The sequence below is a fragment of the Epinephelus lanceolatus genome, chromosome 21 (assembly GCF_041903045.1).
Source record: "Epinephelus lanceolatus isolate andai-2023 chromosome 21, ASM4190304v1, whole genome shotgun sequence".
NCBI lineage: Eukaryota > Metazoa > Chordata > Actinopteri > Perciformes > Serranidae > Epinephelus > Epinephelus lanceolatus.
In genome coordinates, this window is record NC_135754.1 from 19,652,716 (window position 1) to 19,674,972 (window position 22,257).

A 22,257-nucleotide genomic window follows, 5' to 3' on the forward strand; every position below is an offset into this window, starting at 1 on the left:
TGCCAGCTATTTGAAGCTGGCTTCCAATCCAACGCCCTCCACCTCCAAGATGACTCGTGCAGAGGGTACCTTCAAGACGGACGGCTGGTGTTCACCTTTAACAATGATGACAAGCTGTGTGGGACAGTTTTCAAGGTAGAGTCCATGGACTAATTTTTGATGTAAAAGTTCATATGACATTTGACAACTACGCACTTATACCATTTTGTCATTTAAATTTTTAGAGCAACAGAACCCATTTCATCTATGAGAACACCATCCTTGGCCGCACGGACCCTGATCAAGGCCTAATCAGCCGCCGGACAAGCATTGATCTGCGTTTCTGCTGTGAATACCCTCTGACCCAGGCCCTCTCTATGGTTGTTGGCATCAACCCTGTAGAGAGGTGACAACACCACCTCCCCTACATGCTTTATTTGATTGATTCAATTCGTAGGTGTTGCTAACTAAATATAAATGGCCAGTCCTTTTATTGTGGACATCAGTCCATAGTGGCATATGTGATGCTAGTAGGGTTTCAATATTTATGTATTCCAGTAACTGTTCTGAGTACTGGGTACTACAGCAGTAGTGTTTTATGATGACAGTGGCAATGAGAAAGATTGAAAATAAGTGCCCATGGTTGTTGAAAATTTTGTGAAACTGCCCACCACCAGTATTCTGCACCTTCACTAAAGCCCTGTTTCCACCAAAAACTTTTGGTATACTTTAGAAACAAAAGTAACCTCTACAGACATGTATCTAGATCCTGGACTAGTTTAGTGCTTCCACATACGTGGGAGGAGTTGCCCGCCAACTTTTGCTGTATTCCCTCTTTGTTGGTGATGCAGAGGGAAGTCCCTCTTGATGGGGTGTTTAAAAATAGTGAGTTTGTGCACTGACTCCTTTTCAGGCAAAAGCAAGGTTTTAGTGTTGCCAAGAGAGCTTGTAAATAACAACTGTCAGTGACTTGTTCCCTCGCAAGTGTAGTCACACTGTGTGTTTTGTTTTTTTCTCGTAGAATTGTGAGGAAGAAGCATTCATCTGGCTCAGGTCTTTATCATATGAGAATGATCCCCTACCAGGACGCTGACTTCCGCTTCCCCCTGATCAGCAACAAAAACATCCAAATGGAAACTGACCAGAGATTATACGTCGAGGTGCGGACAGAGGGAGTCGATGGAAGGCTGTTCGCCACCGTTCTGGACTCTTGTTGGGCCACGCCCGTCAACCTTGCCAGCTACCCTGTCCGCTGGGATCTCATCAGTACAGAGTAAAGGAGCTATTGCAATTTGATGTTGCCTTATCACACTGATCACTGGTTCCTGATTGCCAGTGTCTGGAAAAAAATAATTATCTCTTTACTCTTTCCCTGTTCACATTAAACTTCTACTTTCCCCTTCTTTCAGGTGTCCTAATCCAGCAGATGGCACAATAGAGCTGATTCAGAGCGGCATCTCCAATGTGGCGCGATTCTCCTTCAGAATGTTCAAATTTGACAACTTTCCATCAACCTACCTGCATTGCCAGGTCCACCTGTGTCCTCTAAGTAACAACAACTGCACAGCTGTAAGTTCTTCTGTGTTAATGTGTGTTTTTTAAATGAGTTCAGGTAGATTATTGACAGGTGCATCAACAGAAGCCTCTAATGTTGTTTTCCTGCAGCACTGCGACCCAAATAACCACAGGCAAGTTAAGAGGGACGTATCATACCATGCCACTACAGACATCTCACTAGGACCACTAACCCTGGCGCAACACCAGAAGGGTAAAGTTATCTTATCTTTTCAGAACTTTCATAGTCTTGTAGATGACACAGAGTTCAATCAATACATTTTATGTAACTCTAACTTTGGTTCTTCTCCTGCAGTCAGAATGGTGAAATAGAGCAGTGCTTCAGGCCAGCTGACCTCACTGGTGACTCTGCTAATCTGCTTGCTGACTGCCAAAACTCTGGTATGGGGTGATCAAAGATCATCCATATTTTACAATCACTCCACAAGCATTCACTCTTGGATTGTGTTTCTTATCCTTGTCCTACATTTGTGTTTTGTATTTGTGGTAAGTTGAGGAGTAGAAGTAATTATTACTTCACAACAGTGGGGGGTGTCAATGTGCACTGTACTAAGGTTGAAGTCACTTTCCCTTTGGTTGTATTCACTGTGTAAGATGTTTATTGTTTGTATTCTTAGTTTCTTTGTGGTGGTTCTTATCATAATATCTAAACAGAGCAATCATGTTTTATGAAGGTTAAAATCATAAATAAAGTATATTTATGCATGGAGTATGGATCTCATTTGTTGCCCAGGAAGTTCATCCTTTTCTGTTGTACACAGTAGAAGGTTCTGTAGTTGTTGCAAGCTGCCAGAATCATTTTATAATTTAATCAACAGTAATCAGGTTGTGGCTATTAACCTGCATGGCACTGCAGTGTAAAACAAATTACTATTGCAAAGAACTTAAGTCAATTCAAAATATCAAACTGAACATCAACCATGGACCCTATTTAAACAATTTATGGTGCATAGTCCAAAGTGCATGATGGAAGTGTTCAACAAAGGGCTGGGCAATATGGCTTCAAAATAATATTGTGATATTTATAGGCTATATCACAATAGACAATAAATATCTCAATATTCTGAAATCTCCGCCAAACTTCTATAGATAACTAAAATACTAATATGTTTAATGAATGGATAAAACAGCAAAATGATCATCTGGATAAATAAAATAGTTTCAGAGTATATTAAAAACATATGTACATTAAAAATATATGTACAGGATAATAAATAGTGAATAGCAGTAGACAGGATTTTCAGTCTATGCAGTGTCAGTGAGCAGTGATACAGTAAAAGTCCATGCTGTGTATGAGTCCTCATGATGTGGATGACTGCAGAGTGTTTAGAATCTAACAGCTTGGGGGAAAAAGCTGTTGCAGAATTTCGTGGGACGTGTTCACACGGCAGGGGGAGAACAGACTGTGTGAGGAGTTGGAGGGGTCTTTAGCAATTGCAGAGGCTCTGCGTGTGCACCAACTCCCGAATACATCTTGGATGGAGGAAAGAATGACCCCAATGATCCTCTTCGCAGTTCTAACAATTCGTTACAGGGTCTTTGGTTGTTTCAATACTATACTGTGATGCAGCTGGTAAGGACACTTTCCACAGTGCCTCTGTAGAACGTGCGGAGGACAGGCGGGGGTAAGCTGGCTCTCTTTAGTCTTTGAAGGAAGTGGAGGCGTTGCTAAGCTTTTCTGGCCATACAGTTTGTATTAAGACACCAGCTGAGGTCGTCAGTGGTATTCATACCCGTAGAACTTATTGCTCCTGGCCCTCTCCAGCGTGGAACTGTTTTTGGACCATGGAGAGTAATCTTACACTGTCCTCCTGAAGTAAGGCCCACCACTGTTAATAATAATAATAATAATAATAATAAATTTTATTTGTTGGCGTCTTTCTGAGCACCCAAGGACACCTTACAATAAAAACATACAAAACTACCAATAATACAACATTAAAAATAGATAAAATACATGACAGAAAATTAAACCGGATAGGCAAGTCTGAACAGACGGGTTTTAAGCTGTGATTTAAATTGTCCAATGGAGTCAATCTGACGGATATGGGGGGGCAGAGAGTTCCAGAGTCTGGGTGCAGAGCAGCTGAAGGCTCTGCCACCCATAGTGGAAATTAGGGACAGACAGAAGAGCAGCTGAGGAGTAGCGTAGAGCACGGGTGGGGGTGTAAGGGTGGAGAAGGTCTGACAGGTACTGGGGGGCCAGGTTATGGAGAGCTTTGAATGTGAGGAGAAGGACTTTATATTGGATTCGCTGATGAACAGGTAGCCAGCGGAGCTGAATGAGGATGGGGGTGATGTGGTCGGTGGATTTGGTACGGGTGATGATTCTGGCGGCAGAGTTCTGGATAATTTGGAGATGATGGAGAAGTTGTATCACCAACCAATTTAATTACACACTTGGAGTTTGTTTTGGCACACGGCACACATACCAGAAGTTAATATATCCATATATACAGTACAGGCCAAAAGTTTGGACACACCTTCTCATTCAATGCGTTTTCTTTATTTTCATGACTATTTACATTGTAGATTCTCACTGAAGGCATCAAAACTATGAATGAACACATGTGGAGTTATGTACTTAACAAAAAAAAGGTGAAATAACTGAAAACATGTTTTATATTCTAGTTTCTTCAAAATAGCCACCCTTTGCTCTGATTACTGCTTTGCACACTCTTGGCATTCTCTCGATGAGCTTCAAGAGGTAGTCACCTGAAATGGTTTTCCAACAGTCTTGAAGGAGTTCCCAGAGGTGTTTAGCACTTGTTGGCCCCTTTGCCTTCACTCTGCGGTCCAGCTCACCCCAAACCATCTCGATTGGGTTCAGGTCCGGTGACTGTGGAGGCCAGGTCATCTGCCGCAGCACTCCATCACTCTCCTTCTTGGTCAAATAGCCCTTACACAGCCTGGAGGTGTGTTTGGGGTCATTGTCCTGTTGAAAAATAAATGATCGTCCAACTAAACGCAAACCGGATGGGATGGCATGTCGCTGCAGGATGCTGTGGTAGCCATGCTGGTTCAGTGTGCCTTCAATTTTGAATAAATCCCCAACAGTGTCACCAGCAAAACACCCCCACACCATCACACCTCCTCCTCCATGCTTCACAGTGGGAACCAGGCATGTGGAATCCATCCGTTCACCTTTTCTGCGTCTCACAAAGACACGGCGGTTGGAACCAAAGATCTCAAATTTGGACTCATCAGACCAAAGCACAGATTTCCACTGGTCTAATGTCCATTCTTTGTGTTTCTTGGCCCAAACAAATCTCTTCTGCTTGTTGCCTCTCCTTAGCAGTGGTTTCCTAGCAGCTATTTGACCATGAAGGCCTGATTCGCGCAGTCTCCTCTTAACAGTTGTTCTAGAGATGGGTCTGCTGCTAGAACTCTGTGTGGCATTCATCTGGTCTCTGATCTGAGCTGCTGTTAACTTGCGATTTCTGAGGCTGGTGACTCGGATGAACTTATCCTCAGAAGCAGAGGTGACTCTTGGTCTTCCTTTCCTGGGTCGGTCCTCATGTGTGCCAGTTTCGTTGTAGCGCTTGATGGTTTTTGCGACTCCACTTGGGGACACATTTAAAGTTTTTGTAATTTTCCGGACTGACTGACCTTCATTTCTTAAAGTAATGATGGCCACTCATTTTTCTTTAGTTAGCTGATTGGTTCTTGCCATAATATGAATTTTAACAGTTGTCCAATAGGGCTGTCGGCTGTGTATTAACCTGACTTCTGCACAACACAACTGATGGTCCCAACCCCATTGATAAAGCAAGAAATTCCACTAATTAACCCTGATAAGGCACACCTGTGAAGTGGAAACCATTTCAGGTGACTACCTCTTGAAGCTCATCGAGAGAATGCCAAGAGTGTGCAAAGCAGTAATCAGAGCAAAGGGTGGCTATTTTGAAGAAACTAGAATATAAAACATGTTTTCAGTTATTTCACCTTTTTTTGTTAAGTACATAACTCCACATGTGTTCATTCATAGTTTTGATGCCTTCAGTGAGAATCTACAATGTAAATAGTCATGAAAATAAAGAAAACGCATTGAATGAGAAGGTGTGTCCAAACTTTTGGCCTGTACTGTATATCCAGTTAATATATTAATATTAATAATTACATTTGTACTCCATGGTCACAAAATGCAACCAATAGTAGTGATAATTAAACAGCACATAATCTGGGCACAATGTAAAGCACAAAGGTTTAAGTGGTTGTGTTAAGTCCCTTAATTAATCATAGATGTATTTTGGAGCATAACATTAATTCAACCAATCAGAGCGTCATCTGCCATTCCCTTTATAAGCCAAGGGTACATGCACCTGGCGCACTGCTATTTATATGGCGGATTAGGCAAATTAGAGAAAAATTTTCTGCCTAAAGCAATGCAAAAAGAGCAGTAATGTCACTACAACAAATAATGTCTGACATTTAAGCAGCAAAATTAAAAACTAGTCAAACAAATCTCAACTTTTAGCTTCTGAAATAATAATGAAGTTGCACTGCTCCTTGTGTGTAAATGCACAAAGCATCTTTCTTTAGGTCGAGTCTACTGTGGAGCAGCAGGGAACAGCAACTCTGCTCTGAACTCTGTTATTTTCATATTTTAGAGAATGTCATTAAACTGGAAACCGCTTATAATGATCATGGTTACAGGATCAACTGATTTTATTGCTTATATTGACCTTCATTTGAAACGGTCAGTAGAATTTAATAAATTGTGAAGGCGTCCATTTCATTACTTTTATCCATTTTATAAACATACAAATGTCAATTGCAAAGTATCTGCATGTGACGAAAAGAAAAAGACAAAAACAATCAGCCGCTTATAGTGATCAATTTGACCCAGATAGATGTGGTTTCCACTGCAATATTTTCTGTATTCATGACACCCACCAACTGTGCCTCCCCCACCTTTTTGTCTCTCTCTCTTTTTTTTTTTTCTTTTTTACTAAAATACTGTTGACTCATTGCTTTACACTGATTTTTCTACCATGCTGTAAGCATTTTCATTTTTGGAATAAATTTGTTTGTGAACAATCACTCTCTCTGCCTTGACCTTTGACCTTTGGCTCAGGTATTATTGCAGGTCTGTTTCCGGGTACCAGGGATTATCAGATAAAAGTATCAGATGTCCCTGTTGATACAGGGCAAAGTCGGAAATAGTCTTGTCTCAGTGCTGTGAATCAATGAACACATCAGTTACTTATCTATTAAAATCACTGATCCTAATCATCCTAAGACCAAGGTTTGCTAAAATATTCGCCTTGTTTTCTGATTTTGAACCTGAATCTCTGCACCAGTCATTTTTTTTATGGGATAGTACTGAGTATTGCTTACGGGGGCAATGAAATGTGTAAAACATAATAACTTTTTTTTTAATCTTTCGGGACATAAATGGTGTCTTTGAGAACAAGACAAGGCTTGGCTTTTGACAACCCTGTAAAGGCCATAAGATCTTCTCTTTTATCTGCTACAGTTGGTTTTCTGTTTTTCTTAGTGCGTGACGAAAAACTATTTGTAGCTGGAAATTCAGGTCAACTCAAGTTAATCTTGACTGCCCCACAAAAGACAATTTGGTTTGATCCCGTAATACAATACCATTACTTGTAACTAAATCAAACATCTTACAATGTCTTCTTCAGTATCTGATTGTATAAAGTGTAAATGTATAACAACGATCATAAAAAACACAGAAAACAATGACAGCATACATATGACAAAACAATAAAAACATTCACCAAATTATAAAACATCTAAGGTGCTACAACCACAGAAAGCAAAAGATATAATAAAAATAAGTCACTCTTACACAAGATGCAGAGTGAATGACAACTGCATAGTACCACGGTGCATCATCACGGTACAAATGAGCCATATTGTCTAATTCTAACAATAATGTTGTTTGCCAGTTTAATAAGATAGGTTTCCCTATGAGGCAATCACACAACTTCACGAATAAATTTCATTCTCCTTTTCTTTTTTTGTTTTTGCACTTGCACAGAGCCTGTGCAGCTGACTCAAAGTAAAAAAATTTGGCCATTAGATACTCCAGGAATTTATATTTTTCTATCAGCCTGCTATCATTATTATGATGGAATGAGTTTTGGGCTGGGTGATGGATAAGTAATTGATTACAAAACTAAGGAAAAGTGACCCGTTTTGTTTATGACTACAGCCTAACCGTAAAGATGTTAACATTTCGGGTGCCCTGATCAAATTTTTGTGGCATTGATCTGAGTCATTTAAAATACAGTATATGCCAACCCCGAGTCTGACCTGATACTTACATTTACCTAAATTTGATTAAATATGTGTCACATTAAAAAGACAGATGAAGCCTTCTGTGATATTGAGACCAGACACTTGTTTGACAAGCCTGGTCTCACTCCGAATTCGTCAAAATCTGTCGCTTGGGCAGTGACTTGCGCCGTCAGAAACCAACAAAAAAAGGCGACCTTTAACATCAACATGATATGTGGCCAGTTGCCGTTATAGTTAAACAGCGCCCACCAGCGTCGGGGAAACGCAGCAGGACAAGGACGAAAGTTAAGGCAGCAAATTATTATTATTATTATTCCTAATGGGGCGGGTGTGTCCAACGAACACTGACTTTCACCCGAGAGAGCGGTGCTGGCATCCCGTAAGATGCTGTTTTTTTTCCCTAAAGCTTTTGGTGACTAACCGCTTTTGTTGCCCAGACCCAACCATGTGTATTTGTTGTTGGAGGAAAAAAACGGTAATTTACTGTGTTGTGCCGACATAGTGCGTTTATTTTGAAGGAGACTGTATGTAAACGTTGAATTTCCTGTAAAAACGGAAATGTATTTTGAAAGAAGACAATGCATGTAACAAGCAGAACTTGACACAGTGTCCAAGTACGTCAACAACCAATGCACCCAGGGGTCGGAGTGAGAATGTGTTTGAAACAGGTAAACCTTAAACAAGACTGCATTTAGGTTTTGTGATTGTGGTATGGTAATGCAATTTAACTGCATTAACATGCAAAGAGAGTTGAACTTTGTTAAAAACAAAGGCTGACATCACGCCCACTCTACTGGCTACTAGTCTACATTTCACCAGCTTGATTGATCTTGCAACACTGAGAAACAGAATGTGTGATTTGCTATAAACCCCACAAGGAAGAACAATTTGACCTCTAGTTTCACCTCTGAAAGTGGGTATTTCCCATCACTAACATTTGGAAAATATTTTACTGTCAGCAGTAAATCATTGGACAGAGTGCAATATATCCAGTATCTCTGGCTGTAAAAGGTACTACATGGCTATTAACCACAATAGTGACTGACGTCATTCTATTATACTTTAAACTGGCATGGGGAGAACAACCTTTTTGACAATAACAGGTTCAATCATTTGGTAGAGTATTAGATTACATCCTCTTATGTCTATGCTGAACATTGTTTGATATTTTTCACCATTATTAAAGCACAACAGAAAAGTTTGGTTAATTAGATACAAGAGAACAAGTTGATTTTATCCATTTAAACCATCAAAAAAACCAGACTCAAAGGATAAAACAAATGAGTACTTCTGTAACTACTACAGTAAATCAGATTTGTGGTTCTGTGCCAGCTCTTACTATATAAAGCCTTGTTTCAGACAGGCAATCCCAAATGGATGAGAGGGAAACAGACGGCATACACAAACAGGTGATTATTTTAAGGAGGCCAGAATTTAATGTCAAACACTATATTCAATTCAGTACTTTCTTTTGGTAGAATGTTTATAAAGTTCATTATGTTTGACCAACAGATTTGATTTGCAAGTCTGACAGAATGGTCAGTCAAATCATGTTGTTTGTGCTGCTTTTGGGGATGACAGGTAAGTAATTTAATGTATTCTATTTTATTAAACCTGTAGTTTGGTTTATTTTATTTTTTTTAATCAATCTTTCTGATCATCCTATGCCATTTGTTTGTTTGTTTTTCAAAAATAAAATCTTGTTTGGTTTTGGGAAATAATGTACATTTTCTGCTTATTTATTTCTCTTATTTCTCTTTCCTTGTTTCTTTTACAGGTGTGGTGACTCCTCAGGTTGTGAGTAAGTTCACATCTATTGAATCATTTTCAATCTTTGATTTTCATCAGTCATTCATACATAACCTGTGTAAAGATAAAGAATCTGTGGTACATAAAAAAAATTTGAGACAAATGACAGTATGTTACTAGTTTATAAACAGACCTAGCTAAAGCTAATGTGGTCTGATGCACCAGCTCTGTAATAAATTCTATCTTTGTAAAAGTTATTCATATTTAGGTTTTGTTAAAAAGAAAAGAGGGCTAGGAATGTTTTTTTTCTGTGTACATACTTTGGTGCAAAGTAACGTTTGAAATTACATGCAACTCTTTTTTCTTCTTCACCTTTTTTGTTTTACTCTCCTTTTTTCCACAATTCCACCATGGATCCAGCCAAAATTACAGTAATGTACAATAAAACTACTAAATAGGTTATAGAAACATTTTCAGCTGCTTCTCAGCCAACTTAATATGGAAATTTTTTTAATCACATTGAACTTTTTGGTGACTCATTTTTGAGTATTTTACATTACTATTTATTCATATTAATCAATAAATAAATCTATACTGCTGGCTGAATATTAACCTCTACACTTCAATTACCAGCGTCTTGTGACTTACAGCTTTCAATGCTGTTTGTGAGTATGAATGAACCTAAAGGTGACACTGGAATTTATTTTTCAACAGGTTTTTTCATACAAAAAAATATTAATGTCAAATATAAAAAGCACAAAAATCCCACATGTCCTGTAGGTGTGTCCTGTGTGACAAGTGTAGTGATCATTTTTTTATATTAAATTTGAGTTACTGGAACATATTACATGTATGTAGAGTTGAGAATCTCATGCACCACTCAAATTTTGCGTGTACTACCTTGCATATGCACATGGCATTTCAAGCCCTGTTGATGCTTATTGTGAAAGCTGTAGTTTGTGGTGTTGTTAAATTGTACTGCATTACAATGACAGCTGTTTCTTATATTTTGTCCACCCACTTAAAATCAGTGAGTTTTTCCTCCTTTTCCTGGAATACATACAGTTTATGGATACCAGTATTACTGAATACTTGCTATTACCAAGCCTGGTTCGAGACCTATATACTATATTTGTGCTCATATTTATGTGACCTACTCTTGCTTTCTAGAACCACTCTACCCAATATCTGGAACTGCAAGCTCTCGATCAGATGATGGAAGTTCTCCACGGATTACCCTGAAGCGACCTTTTGTCTATTTTGGACGGATGTATAATCAAATTTATGTATGTAAAATTTACTTTGAAAAATAATGTACATTTAAATATAGATTTTGAAAATATTTAACAGGCAAATTAAATTTCTGACTACAAACTGCTTCCAATACAAGGTCACTGCAAAAATCTAAACAAGAAATCCCATTTTGTTAAACTGCCACATGATATTTAGATTTTTTTTTTACTTAACATATATAATCTGATCACTATAGAAGGTGGTAGTCTGTGCTTTACAACATCAGATACTATTACTATAGAAATATGGTCCTAGTGCTAGAAAAAATCTGAGCCCGCGAATGTATAAACTGTAGTTGATGAATATGTACTCATTTATTTTTAGGTCAACCACAATGGACACCTGACATTTGACCATCCACTGAGGTCACATTCACCTCAAAGGTTCCCACTTTATGTACCCAGAGACTTCATCGCTCCATTCTGGACAGATCTCGACAACAGAAAGACTGGTCAAGTCTACTACAACCAATACACCAGTGGTAGTATCCTTCAGCAAGCTACAAAGGACATAAATGAGTACTTTCCAAACTTAAAGTTCAGCGCCAACTGGGTCTTTGTTGCAACATGGTATGAGGTGGCCTACTATCCAAGTTCAGGAACAGTAAGTCAGTGGTGATGATACAATTAAATATGTACACACATATATTACATTCTGTGAGAGGTTTAAGGCAAAAACAAAGGTCCTAGAAAAGAACATTCATTCTTGGGCAAAAATGTAACACCTGCTGGCCCAAACAGTGTTTTCTGACAATAAATTAATATTTTTCAGCGCACAACTGTCCAGGCCGTGATGATCTCTGGAGGCCAACACTCATTTGTGCTAATGAACTATGGGATAATAGCCTCTACTAAATGGCACGTGCAGGTCAGAGCCACTAATTATATATATTTATGTGCTATGACTAAATATGAAAAATGATAATGTATTGTAAACTTTTCATAGGAAAACACAGTATTTCTAATTACATTCATTTTATTTCTATCACTTGTATTTGCAGGCTGGTTACGATACAGTAAACTCCACTCATTATTTCACCATCCCTGGATCATTCACTGACTCTGCAACAGGCAGCAACTCAAATTTCCGCCTGGGCAGCAATGTCAATGTACCCGGCCGCTGGGCCTTCTGGACAGACCACGGATCAAAAGGCTGCACATTCAATGGTATGACAGACTGATCACTATTGGCTTTATGCAGCATCACCACTGTGTCCTACACTTGTTATGTTGGTTATAGGGACGTAAAACCAAGACCTAAACTCAGCTTCTATACCCGATGACAAAGACAAATGTTAGCTTTGGACCAAGGGAAAGACTTTCTCACAAATTAAAGATAACAAATCTGGCAACAGCAATAATAGACTACCAAAAAATGGCATGACAATCCAGTGGCTCAACGTCAATCAACGTAGTCCACAAAAATCGATGACTAAATTAGTTCCTAAAACCTTACCTCAGTGAGTTTGGGACTTGCCACAAGTCATTCATTCAATTTCTAAGTTCAGCCCTAACACCATGTCCTAACAGCAAGCAAGCGTCTATCACACCACACTGTGTTACAGCAGATGCTCTCTGTTCACACTGGATCCATTAAATATGAACCACTGCAACTTTGGTCTAAGAGTAACCACTGAAAAGTTGAGTGAGTATGTACTTCCTTACTATTCATATTCACAACAATACTATAGATATAATTCTTGTAGTTACCATACTATATCATACCACTATCTCACTTTGTAAAACAAGCTAGCTAGCTTGCTAGCAAGCTCTGCTGAGCAACCGACACAATACTTACCAGAAACTTTCAGCTCCCTGGCAGTAGGCCACAGTGTAACTACAAACAATCTGTTGCTACAGCCATGTGTGTGGTTCATGATGACAGGGCTTGACTTGATTACAGATTAATTTTTTAATGAATTAATCTTTACTTATTTATCTGTCTTTATTGTTACACAGCACATGCATAGAGCAATCTCAAGCTACATTTAAAAGCCAATAGCTAAGTAAGAGCCATTTATTAATCAGTCACTCAATCAATTTATAAACAATTTATCTACATGAAATCATATAAAATCATATATAAAAATAACAAAAATACTGTTTTTCCGAATATAGTCAATTATTCGTTTCAATAATCAATAGGTTATTCAACTATCAAAGTAGTTGTGAGTTGCAGCCCTATGATAAACTATGGGTTAAGCTTAAGTGGCAGCACAACACACAATTAAACTACTGACCCTATAGCATCAGCCAGATAAACATGGAAGGGTAACTCAGAATGTCTGAATGTGCAGAAATTTTAACAGGCACAATTACAATGATTTTTATGAGTAGGAGTTAGTCAGTTGCAGTTGAGTCTCTCATGCCACAATACCACCATAGGAGGAGGATACTGATTGCGTCATTGGTGGGGATATTGGTCAGAATTCCCTCTGAGCCTTATTGGCATTCCAAATTCCACTAAGCCCTGTGCAAACCTCCTTGATTGAATGCACAGTTGTTTAGTACTAGCATGCCATGAACAGTTTCCCCTCACAAATGACAGTTGAATGTAATGGTGTCACCACATTTAAATCTATACCTCTAACCCTGTAAGACCCAGATATAGAAAAAATGAGCAATTTTTTTTTGACCTCTCAGATATTGTTTTAGGAGGCCTCTGATGTAGAAATCAAAGAGTTTTCAAATTTTTTACATTTTAGTAAGTTTTTAGGGAAATGTTGTAAATTTGCAACGTTGGGCACAGAACTTCTGTGTTTGTACTCACTTTGTCTGAACAGATATACAGAACATTTAAGTATTCATTTGCAGGGTTGATTGCTTACTTAGCCCCATAACAGTATATATCATGAGTAATAATCACACAACAATCATAGTTTTATGAATAAGCATTTATAAATAAAAATATTGGAAAAAAATATATTTACAAAACTTTTTCCTCCGTCACTTTCAATGTGGTTTACTACATTCAAACAATACTGTCTGGCTGGCCTATTATGCTCTCTGCTTATCATACTAAAAGGAACACATGCATCCCCCCAGAGCACTTACAGGTTCACATTCAAGACCATTCGCACCTGTCCCTGAACAATGCAACAGGCACTGGATCGTTAAATTCATGAGGTAAAGAGATACTGTTGGTCCACTGATCCCAATTAAGGTGATAAAAACCTTTGGATGATGGCAAATACATTCAGTTTCTTATTTTCATTTTCAAGACCATATCACATTACATACAATAACAGAAGGATGGCACACGGCGTGGCCAAAGTACAACCAATGTTACTCAAACAGAGGAAGAACGTTCTTTAGACAAAACACCCAGTTAACAGATGACTTTAGATGGACGGTTCAAATAATACTTTGGCTAATACCTTTCTCTGGAAGTCATTAAGCTTCATTCTGACATTCAAACTGAATATGAAACTCATGTCCCACACCATCATCATCATCGTCATCACCATCACAGAGGTTACAGATCCTCTGGTTTCTGTCCAGCCCGTCACATCTTCACTGACTTCAGGACTTCTGGTGTTATTTACTCTAAAGTTACAAACAGCCTTTTTTGTTTTCATGCCACAGATCCTTCTCCAGTTTAAACTCTTGTTTAAATATATATTATATACCACATGATGTCACACTGCTGAGCTCACTTTACCACTTTTGTATTAGCCTCTGGTCATCAGTTAGTTTGAACCAGCTGATGTTTTTACACTTTGGTGTAGTAATGGGCAAAGCAGTTCTTTATATGTTACTGAATCACTAAAGGAACACATGCACTTTTTTTCAATTTGTGACCATGTGAGAAGTGCAGTGACCTTATGTAATGTGTAAGGAAGCACAGGCTATTTTGACTACCACACTGACCCAACGTTGTAGAATTACAACATAAACATAACAAGCTATAAATCAAATTTGATGAATGTTTTCCAAAATAACTAAATATGTACATGTTCTAGACATTGTAATAAACACAAAAAAAATATTCAAGGAATTTTACTTACTTTAATCCTGACAAATCCAGTCATGCAAAAAAAGGAGATGAGCTCAATGGGAAGTTTGCAGGTAGAGTGAGTTCATGGCCAGATGACCAGACCTATAAACACTTCTTCTATCCAATAGCATTGTGAGGACAAACAATAGGACCCATTAACTATGTAAATGTGGTCTTGAGAAAAAAAAACATTTGCAGGCCTTTTTTTAGAATTGTTAAAAGTGATGTTGTAAATTTGCAACAGTGGGTTTTACAGGGCTAAGTGACCTTTGCCTTCTTGTTCTTTTCCAGGTGTAGCCCTACAGTTGGGTGACTCATTCTGGGGCGACAGTACCTGTGCATATAAGTGCACCTGCACCTCAACAGGCCTGCAGTGTCACAGCCAACCCTGCACCTTTTCCCAAATCTGCCAACCTGATGCCTTTCAGTTCTCCTGCCAGACAGTGAAGAAAGGCACCTGCAGCATAAGTGGTGATCCACATTACTACACCTTCGATGACACAGTTTTTCACTTTCAGGGCACCTGTACCTATGTTCTCTCTGAGCCATGTGGTCAGTATTTGCCTTACTACAGAGTAGAGGGCAAAAACGAGCATAGGGGCAGCACTCATGTTTCCTGGACACGACTGATCAAAGTGTTTGTCTATAATGAAACCATCGAGATTGTCAAGGGACGTCGTGGTGAGGCTAAGGTTAGCAATTAGAACTAAGTCTCCACTTACTGTACCATTTGTATTTAGTTCATATTTTTACAACTATGTCTTTGCTTACTGTTATGTTTACAGGTTAATGGAAACTTTGCAGCCACTCCCATCTCCCTTAGCAATGGCATGGTCCAGGTTTATGAGTCAGGTTTTTCTGTGATCGTCAGTACTGACTTTGGCTTGGAGGTGTCTTATGACACAAATCATTATGTCTGGATCAGTGTGCCCTACAATTACTTTAATGCAACATGTGGCCTGTGTGGAAACTTCAACAATGATCCCAAGGATGACTTTCGGACCCGTGAAGGCTTGCTTGTGAGCTCTGATGTGGTTTTTGCCAACAGTTGGCAAGCATCAGGTGATGATGAGCCCGGTTGTGAACCGCAGTGTGAAGGTCTGGACTGTGTTGCCTGCACAGAGGCTCAGAAAGCTTTATACAGTGATAGTGCTCATTGTGGTATCCTCCAGAACAGTTCTGGACCTTTTGCCGCTTGCCATGAACAACTTCCCCCACAGGCCTTTGTGGAGAGTTGTGTGTTTGATCTGTGTGTGGGAGGAGGGTACCAACCCATTCTGTGCCAAGCACTAAGTGCTTATGCAAGTCAGTGTCAACAGAACGGTATACAGCTGCCAAGCTGGAGGAAAGAAGGCTTCTGTGGTATGTCTGTCCGTCAATCAACATTATTTCAAATAATCTTTTGGGTAAAATGTCCATTACGTAAAGATCAATGTTGTTTTGTTTTGTCTAGAAATCCCCTGCCCAGCCAACAGTCACTTTGAGTCCCAAGGCACAGGATGTCCAGCTACCTGCGTCAATCCCAATTCTACACACAACTGTCCTCTCCCTCCCCAGGAGAGCTGCATCTGCAATTCAGGCTACATTCTCAGTGGTGGGGTCTGCGTCCCTCATTCTGAGTGTGGCTGCAACTTTGAGGGTCGCTACTACCGCTCTGGAGAAACTGTAATACTAGATGAGGACTGTGGGAGGCGTTGTAGCTGCAGTTATGGCTCCATGACTTGCCGTTCCCATGGTTGTGGCCCATTTGAATCATGCAGGGTTGAGGAGGGAGAAAGAGGGTGCAGACCTAATGACTATGGAGCATGCTGGATAAGAGGCCCAGGAACATATCAAACTTTTGATGGACTGATATACCATTATCCTGGAGCGTGTCGATTGACTGTTGCCAAAGTAATGGGACTGTCTAGTCACCCACATTTTGTGGTGACAGCAGAAAAAGTGCCCAAAGGCCAGCAGGGTTTTGCCCAGTTGCTTAAGTTCGAGGCAGAGGGCAAACACGTGTCCATTGAGATGGAAAGTAGCAGCAGAGTACATGTAAGTGAGTGGACTTTTTTGAAAACAGTGATTCTAGGCGATACATGTTAACACTAATGAAGACAAATGTGACAAACTAATTGCTGATATGTGAGAAAAGTTTAGTGACATGAATATTATTAGTAGTGTTTTTCTTCTGAATATTTAACAGCATATACAGTACCTTTGTGTAAATCTTGTTAACTACAAAGTATGAATCTAACTGGCCCTTTAGGTTGACGGTCAGCGGATCAGACTTCCATTCAGCTCAGCATCCAACCGAATCCAAATCTACCACAGCAGTGTTCACAGTATCATCCTTCGCACCTCCTTTGGTGTAACGGTGCAGACAGTCTGGCCTCACTTTGTGCGTGTCACTGCACCTGTTACCTACAGCGGTTCACTGGGTGGACTCTGTGGTAATTACAATGCTAACCCACATGATGACTTCCTCACACCCAATGGCATTCTGGTCAACAACTCTCAGGACTTTGGGGACAGTTGGCGAGATGGCTCCCTCGCTGCACACTGTGTGGAAAATGTAAATCAGAATTCTACAACAAATTACAATACAAGTGAGTACTGTGGTATTATTGGCTCACCTCATGGGCCATTTGCCCAGTGTTGGGCCAAGGTGGACCCACATCAGCATGTGGATGCATGTGTGGAGATCATGAGGGCCTCTAAAGATCCAGCTTCAACACTATGTGAGGTCCTACGAGATTATGCACTAATGTGTCAACAGCAGGGCGTAGCCCTTGGACACTGGAGGAATGCAACTGACTGTGGTAAGCACTATGTCTTTTTTGGATTAAGCTTGGATATGGTATAGAAATAACATAATAACTTCTGAATTTTGTTTATCTGTAGAGCAAAACTGCCCTGTAAACAGCCATTATGAAGTCTGCGGAACGTCTTGTCCCTCCACCTGCCCCAGCCTCTCTTTCCCTTTTGCCTGTAACACTGTGTGCCAGGAGGGTTGCCAGTGTAATGATGATTCTGTCCTGAATGGCAACCAGTGCGTGCCACCAACACATTGTGGTTGCTATCACCAAGGAAGCTACTGGCAAGGTGGAGAGCAGTTCTGGGATGGTGAGGAGTGTCAGAGCTTGTGTACCTGCGATGGCACTACTGGGGCAGTCCACTGTATCCCCAACTCCTGTGGTCCCCAGGAGTCCTGCCGTGTGGTGGATGGTGAGCTTGGCTGCCATCCCAACCCTCACGGCAGCTGCTCTGCCTCTGGAGACCCTCACTACCTCACCTTTGATGGAAAGGCCTATGACTTCCAGGGAACCTGTCGCTATACTCTGGTGACCCTTTGTAATGCTACTGATGAACGCTACCAATTTTCAGTGGAGGCTAAGAATGAGCCATGGAGAGGGCTGCCAGTTTCAATCACAGCTGAAGTTTTTGTACATGTGTGGGGCTATGAAGTGCATATGTCGACGGAGAGAAGTGGTGTGGTTCAAGTAAGTTGCCAAAATAATGTTTGATGTTCTCATCAGATGATTTCTGTGCATAATTTAGATTAAGTCTAATTAGCAACCAATTGACAGCCATTTCCATGGCTATGTAAATAATATAGACAGAAAATTAAAAAAATATTGCAAGTATATGTTATCTTACATAGAAAAAAGCCAATCTGTTTTTGCATTATTTGTTATGAGACTGTCAATAGAATAACAATACAAAAAAAGTTGCAGAATACACACCTAATGTTCCTTCAAAACTTCTTTTTTAGGTGAATGGAGAAACTAGAACTTTACCTATTGTCTTGAATGGAGGTCAGATGTCAATCTATTCAAGTGGACCCCGTGTATTAGTCAGTGCTGATTTTGGTTTAAGTGTCACCTACGATGGATATAGTACTGTATTTATCTCTGTACCTGCAAATTACAGGTATCTTCTATTCACTGGAGCTAAAACTGCAATGCTTTGACAGGCTTAAAAAACTACATTTTCAAATAAAGTCATGTAATAACCATCTTTCTTCTGACTTGTGACACTGAAAATATTTAACCATTGTCATCAATGCAGTGGAAAAATTTGTGGCCTCTGTGGAAACTTCAATGGAAATCCAAATGATGAGTTCCACACCCCATCTGGAATGATAGTCACCACTCCAGATGAGTTTGGGAAAGCTTGGAAAGTGGAAGGAGACTACACCTGCAGCGATGGGTGTGGCTCCTCCTGTCCACAATGCACCAATGACCTCCCTGCTAGAGCCAAGTGTGAGGTGATTCAGGCAGCTGATGGCCCCCTCAGCTTCTGCCATGAGCAGGTGGACCCAGCGCCATATTTCAATGACTGTGTGTTTGATGTGTGTGTGTCGGGAAATGAGGGGCAAGATCTCCTGTGCAGGGCCATTGAGGCATACGTCAGTGCCTGTCAGTCTGCTAATGTTCGAATCTACCCTTGGAGACAGAACACCACCTGCAGTAAGTCAACCCATCAATTTATAGTTTAAAACTATAATAAATCACAAAATCTATTAACCATTAATCTAAGATGTCTTTTCTGAATTACCTATCAGAACTATGGATAAAAATAATTAGTACACAACCATCCAATGACCGCCATTTCTTTTCAAACTTATAAAGCACTTGAATGTCCGGCCAACAGTCATTATGAGCTGTGTGGTACAGACTGTGGTCACACCTGTGCCAGCACCAATGATGCCACCTGTGAGCAGGTTTGCTCTGAGGGATGTTTCTGTGACGAAGGTTTTCTCAGGAGTGGAACAAGATGTGTCCCTGTGGAAAGCTGTGGCTGCCAAGATGATGGGTTCTACTATGATGTAAGTCACATTTCAGTACTAAGAAATGTACAGTTACTATGTGACAAAAAAATGAATGGTAAACTTCACAGATCGTAGTTTAGCGTTTCACCGGTACCTGAAGCACCAAGCCACTACCAATGCAGCCCCTCACTTTTGGTCTGAATGCTAACTTACAGCTGCAAAAATTGCAGCTCACCACAGTAGGTAGTAAAACAAATCTTGTCCTTTTTGTAGCTTTTAAGGTAAACAACATTTCATGTAGAGTCTTTCAATAAAAAACTTTACATTTAAGGCCCCTGAGGGGCGAACGGGGAGAACTTGTTCGGATGCATGTTCTGGGCAACAACAATAAACCAATGTCCAATTGGTCAGGTTTCGTTGAGTGCGGTGATCCATTTATTTTAACACATGCTCACCTTCACACAGGCAAAACACTGTATGTCCATAATTCACCTCAGGTAGGTTTCCACTTATCAGTGAAGTGTCCGTCAAAGGTAAAATTCCATTCATCAATTTCAGTTTCAACACACTACAAACTCTTCATGCAGCCACACTTAACACAGTCAAAAAACTGTTTGCTTCTTCTATCACACACCTGCTGCTCATCACCTGCACCTTACCTATATGACCTGCATTTTCCTGTTCTAGTGCGCCACCCTGTGTACAAACAGCAACACTGCATCTATTAACATGTAGTCACCATTATTTAAACATGAATCAAAATAAATACAAAGAATGTTATTGTGGCTCCAACATTTCACATTTAGAGATAGGTTCAAAAGGTGTCCTCCAACCACTGTTCTGCTCAATCACAGAATAGCTAGAGGCATGTTTGTAAAGACTTTTGTGATGATAGGCTCCCCTATGTGAGAGGAGCCTATCATCTAATGAGATAAGATGAGATGAGATGAGATGAGATGAGATAAAATGTTATTCATCCCAAAAAAAACTATTGTGCAGAAGTTGCAGTACAGATTTGGAAAGAGTGCAAATGTATGGAGGGCAAATAATGACAACACATAGGCCTAAACAATAAAGATTGACAATGCCAGAAATGTTGAAACTGGTTGAAGATAGCCTAAGGCAATGGTTCAGCCACGGGGTCCAGATTTCTCCTTAGTCATTAGTTCAAGGTCCACACAGTTTAATATAGTCAGCATCATACTTGCGTTTGGCCATGTAGTCGAGCTAGTTTGCTGTCTCTATCAAGTAGCTGTCTGTTTATCACTGACTCTACAGCAGAAAAATGCACTTTAAAAAAAAGCTGTGGGCCAGAAATTCACTATACTTAAAAATAAAGTGTGTTTTATACAAACATGACAGGTTCGTGAGTCACTTGCGGTCCATTTGGAATGGACCCACGAACCACTTTAGGGATGTGACCCACCAGTTGCGAACCACTGGCCTACAGTCCCAAATGTATACAATATCAAACACAAGCTATAAATCAATGGTAAAGACCACAAATATATGAGAAGTGGCATATATTTATGTATGTACAACATTAAATCTTAGTACAGCTAACTGTTTACGGTTAATTGAAAAGGTTCAGTAACTTTGTCCATGTATATTGCACATTATGACCCATGGTGTCCCCTAAATCAGAGTTCAAATGAATGTCATCCATGGAGAGACAATAGTTCAGAGAGTAAGAGAAAGGTTTAAACTGATGGAGCAGAACACAGCAGAGCTGAATACTGTGTCTTATGATGCTGGACTTCCCATTCCAATATAAAATCACATTTAAAATCCATTCATCGTATCAATTAGACACTAAAATAAATGCACTTTAGATAAATCTACCAGGCAGAATAAGCATAAAGCACATAAACCACTAAACACAAACGTACACTTTAACTAACCGTTACTTTTCAAGCAGAATAAATCTGAGCACGTCATAACATAAAGCCCAGCAACGCCAAACACAGAAGGAAAGCATAAAGCAAACTACAGTGGGTGCACTAGGCAGAAGCATGACAGACATCTTAATCAAATGATGATTAATACCACAAGATCACCACGGCGGGTGTAGAAGCACAGGCACACACAAAGACATGAAGAACTACAGAAAATAAAAATGACTGACCTCCTCTCTTGAGGTTGTTGAGGGTCCCCTCATGTGTCCACTGACTCCATGATGATCCAAGACACCAGTAATAAAGTCATTTTCCATTGACCTTCATCCTCCACTGAACTGTGTGGAAAAGTTTAATCCAGGCTGGTCAGTGGTCACTATGACAAATATGAACGGAGTCACAGCAGCAGGTTGTTGTCATATTTACCTCTGACATCTGTCACAGGAGACACTCCACTCGTGTTTGTGTTTACTTTCTCCACGTCCACGCTTGTAGTAGTAACTTAATGAGCAGCATCATCCGATAATGTAGGATCCATAGCTGAAATCTCTGATTGTTGTTGTAATGTTTTGAAGAATATACCCGCGGTACAGACGAGGTATCCGACACCTGTTAAGGCTAGGACTCTTATTTATCCGTCCCATGTTAGCAACATAGCATTGCTAGCTTTATTTACAGTTTTTATCAGCTGCTCCGGGAAACTTCGACAGCATGGCCCAAAAAAGTTGTGCTTTCACCGAATGGCAGGGT

At 39.9% G+C, this 22,257-nt stretch overlaps 1 protein-coding gene across 1 annotated transcript in view; it reads left to right on the forward strand.

The window, feature by feature from the left end:
* The window catches only part of LOC117247522 (IgGFc-binding protein-like), a 77,445-nt gene that overhangs the window by 36,960 nt on the left and 18,228 nt on the right, over window positions 1–22,257 (forward strand). Inside the window, exons 45-56 of the mRNA XM_078163686.1 lie at window positions 10,738–10,853; window positions 11,185–11,463; window positions 11,632–11,727; window positions 11,861–12,026; window positions 15,148–15,548; window positions 15,642–16,218; window positions 16,310–16,893; window positions 17,108–17,660; window positions 17,743–18,341; window positions 18,614–18,771; window positions 18,910–19,310; window positions 19,473–19,669. Coding sequence (XP_078019812.1) covers window positions 10,738–10,853; window positions 11,185–11,463; window positions 11,632–11,727; window positions 11,861–12,026; window positions 15,148–15,548; window positions 15,642–16,218; window positions 16,310–16,893; window positions 17,108–17,660; window positions 17,743–18,341; window positions 18,614–18,771; window positions 18,910–19,310; window positions 19,473–19,669 — 4,127 coding nt within the window. The remainder of the gene's footprint in view (window positions 1–10,737; window positions 10,854–11,184; window positions 11,464–11,631; window positions 11,728–11,860; window positions 12,027–15,147; window positions 15,549–15,641; window positions 16,219–16,309; window positions 16,894–17,107; window positions 17,661–17,742; window positions 18,342–18,613; window positions 18,772–18,909; window positions 19,311–19,472; window positions 19,670–22,257) is intronic.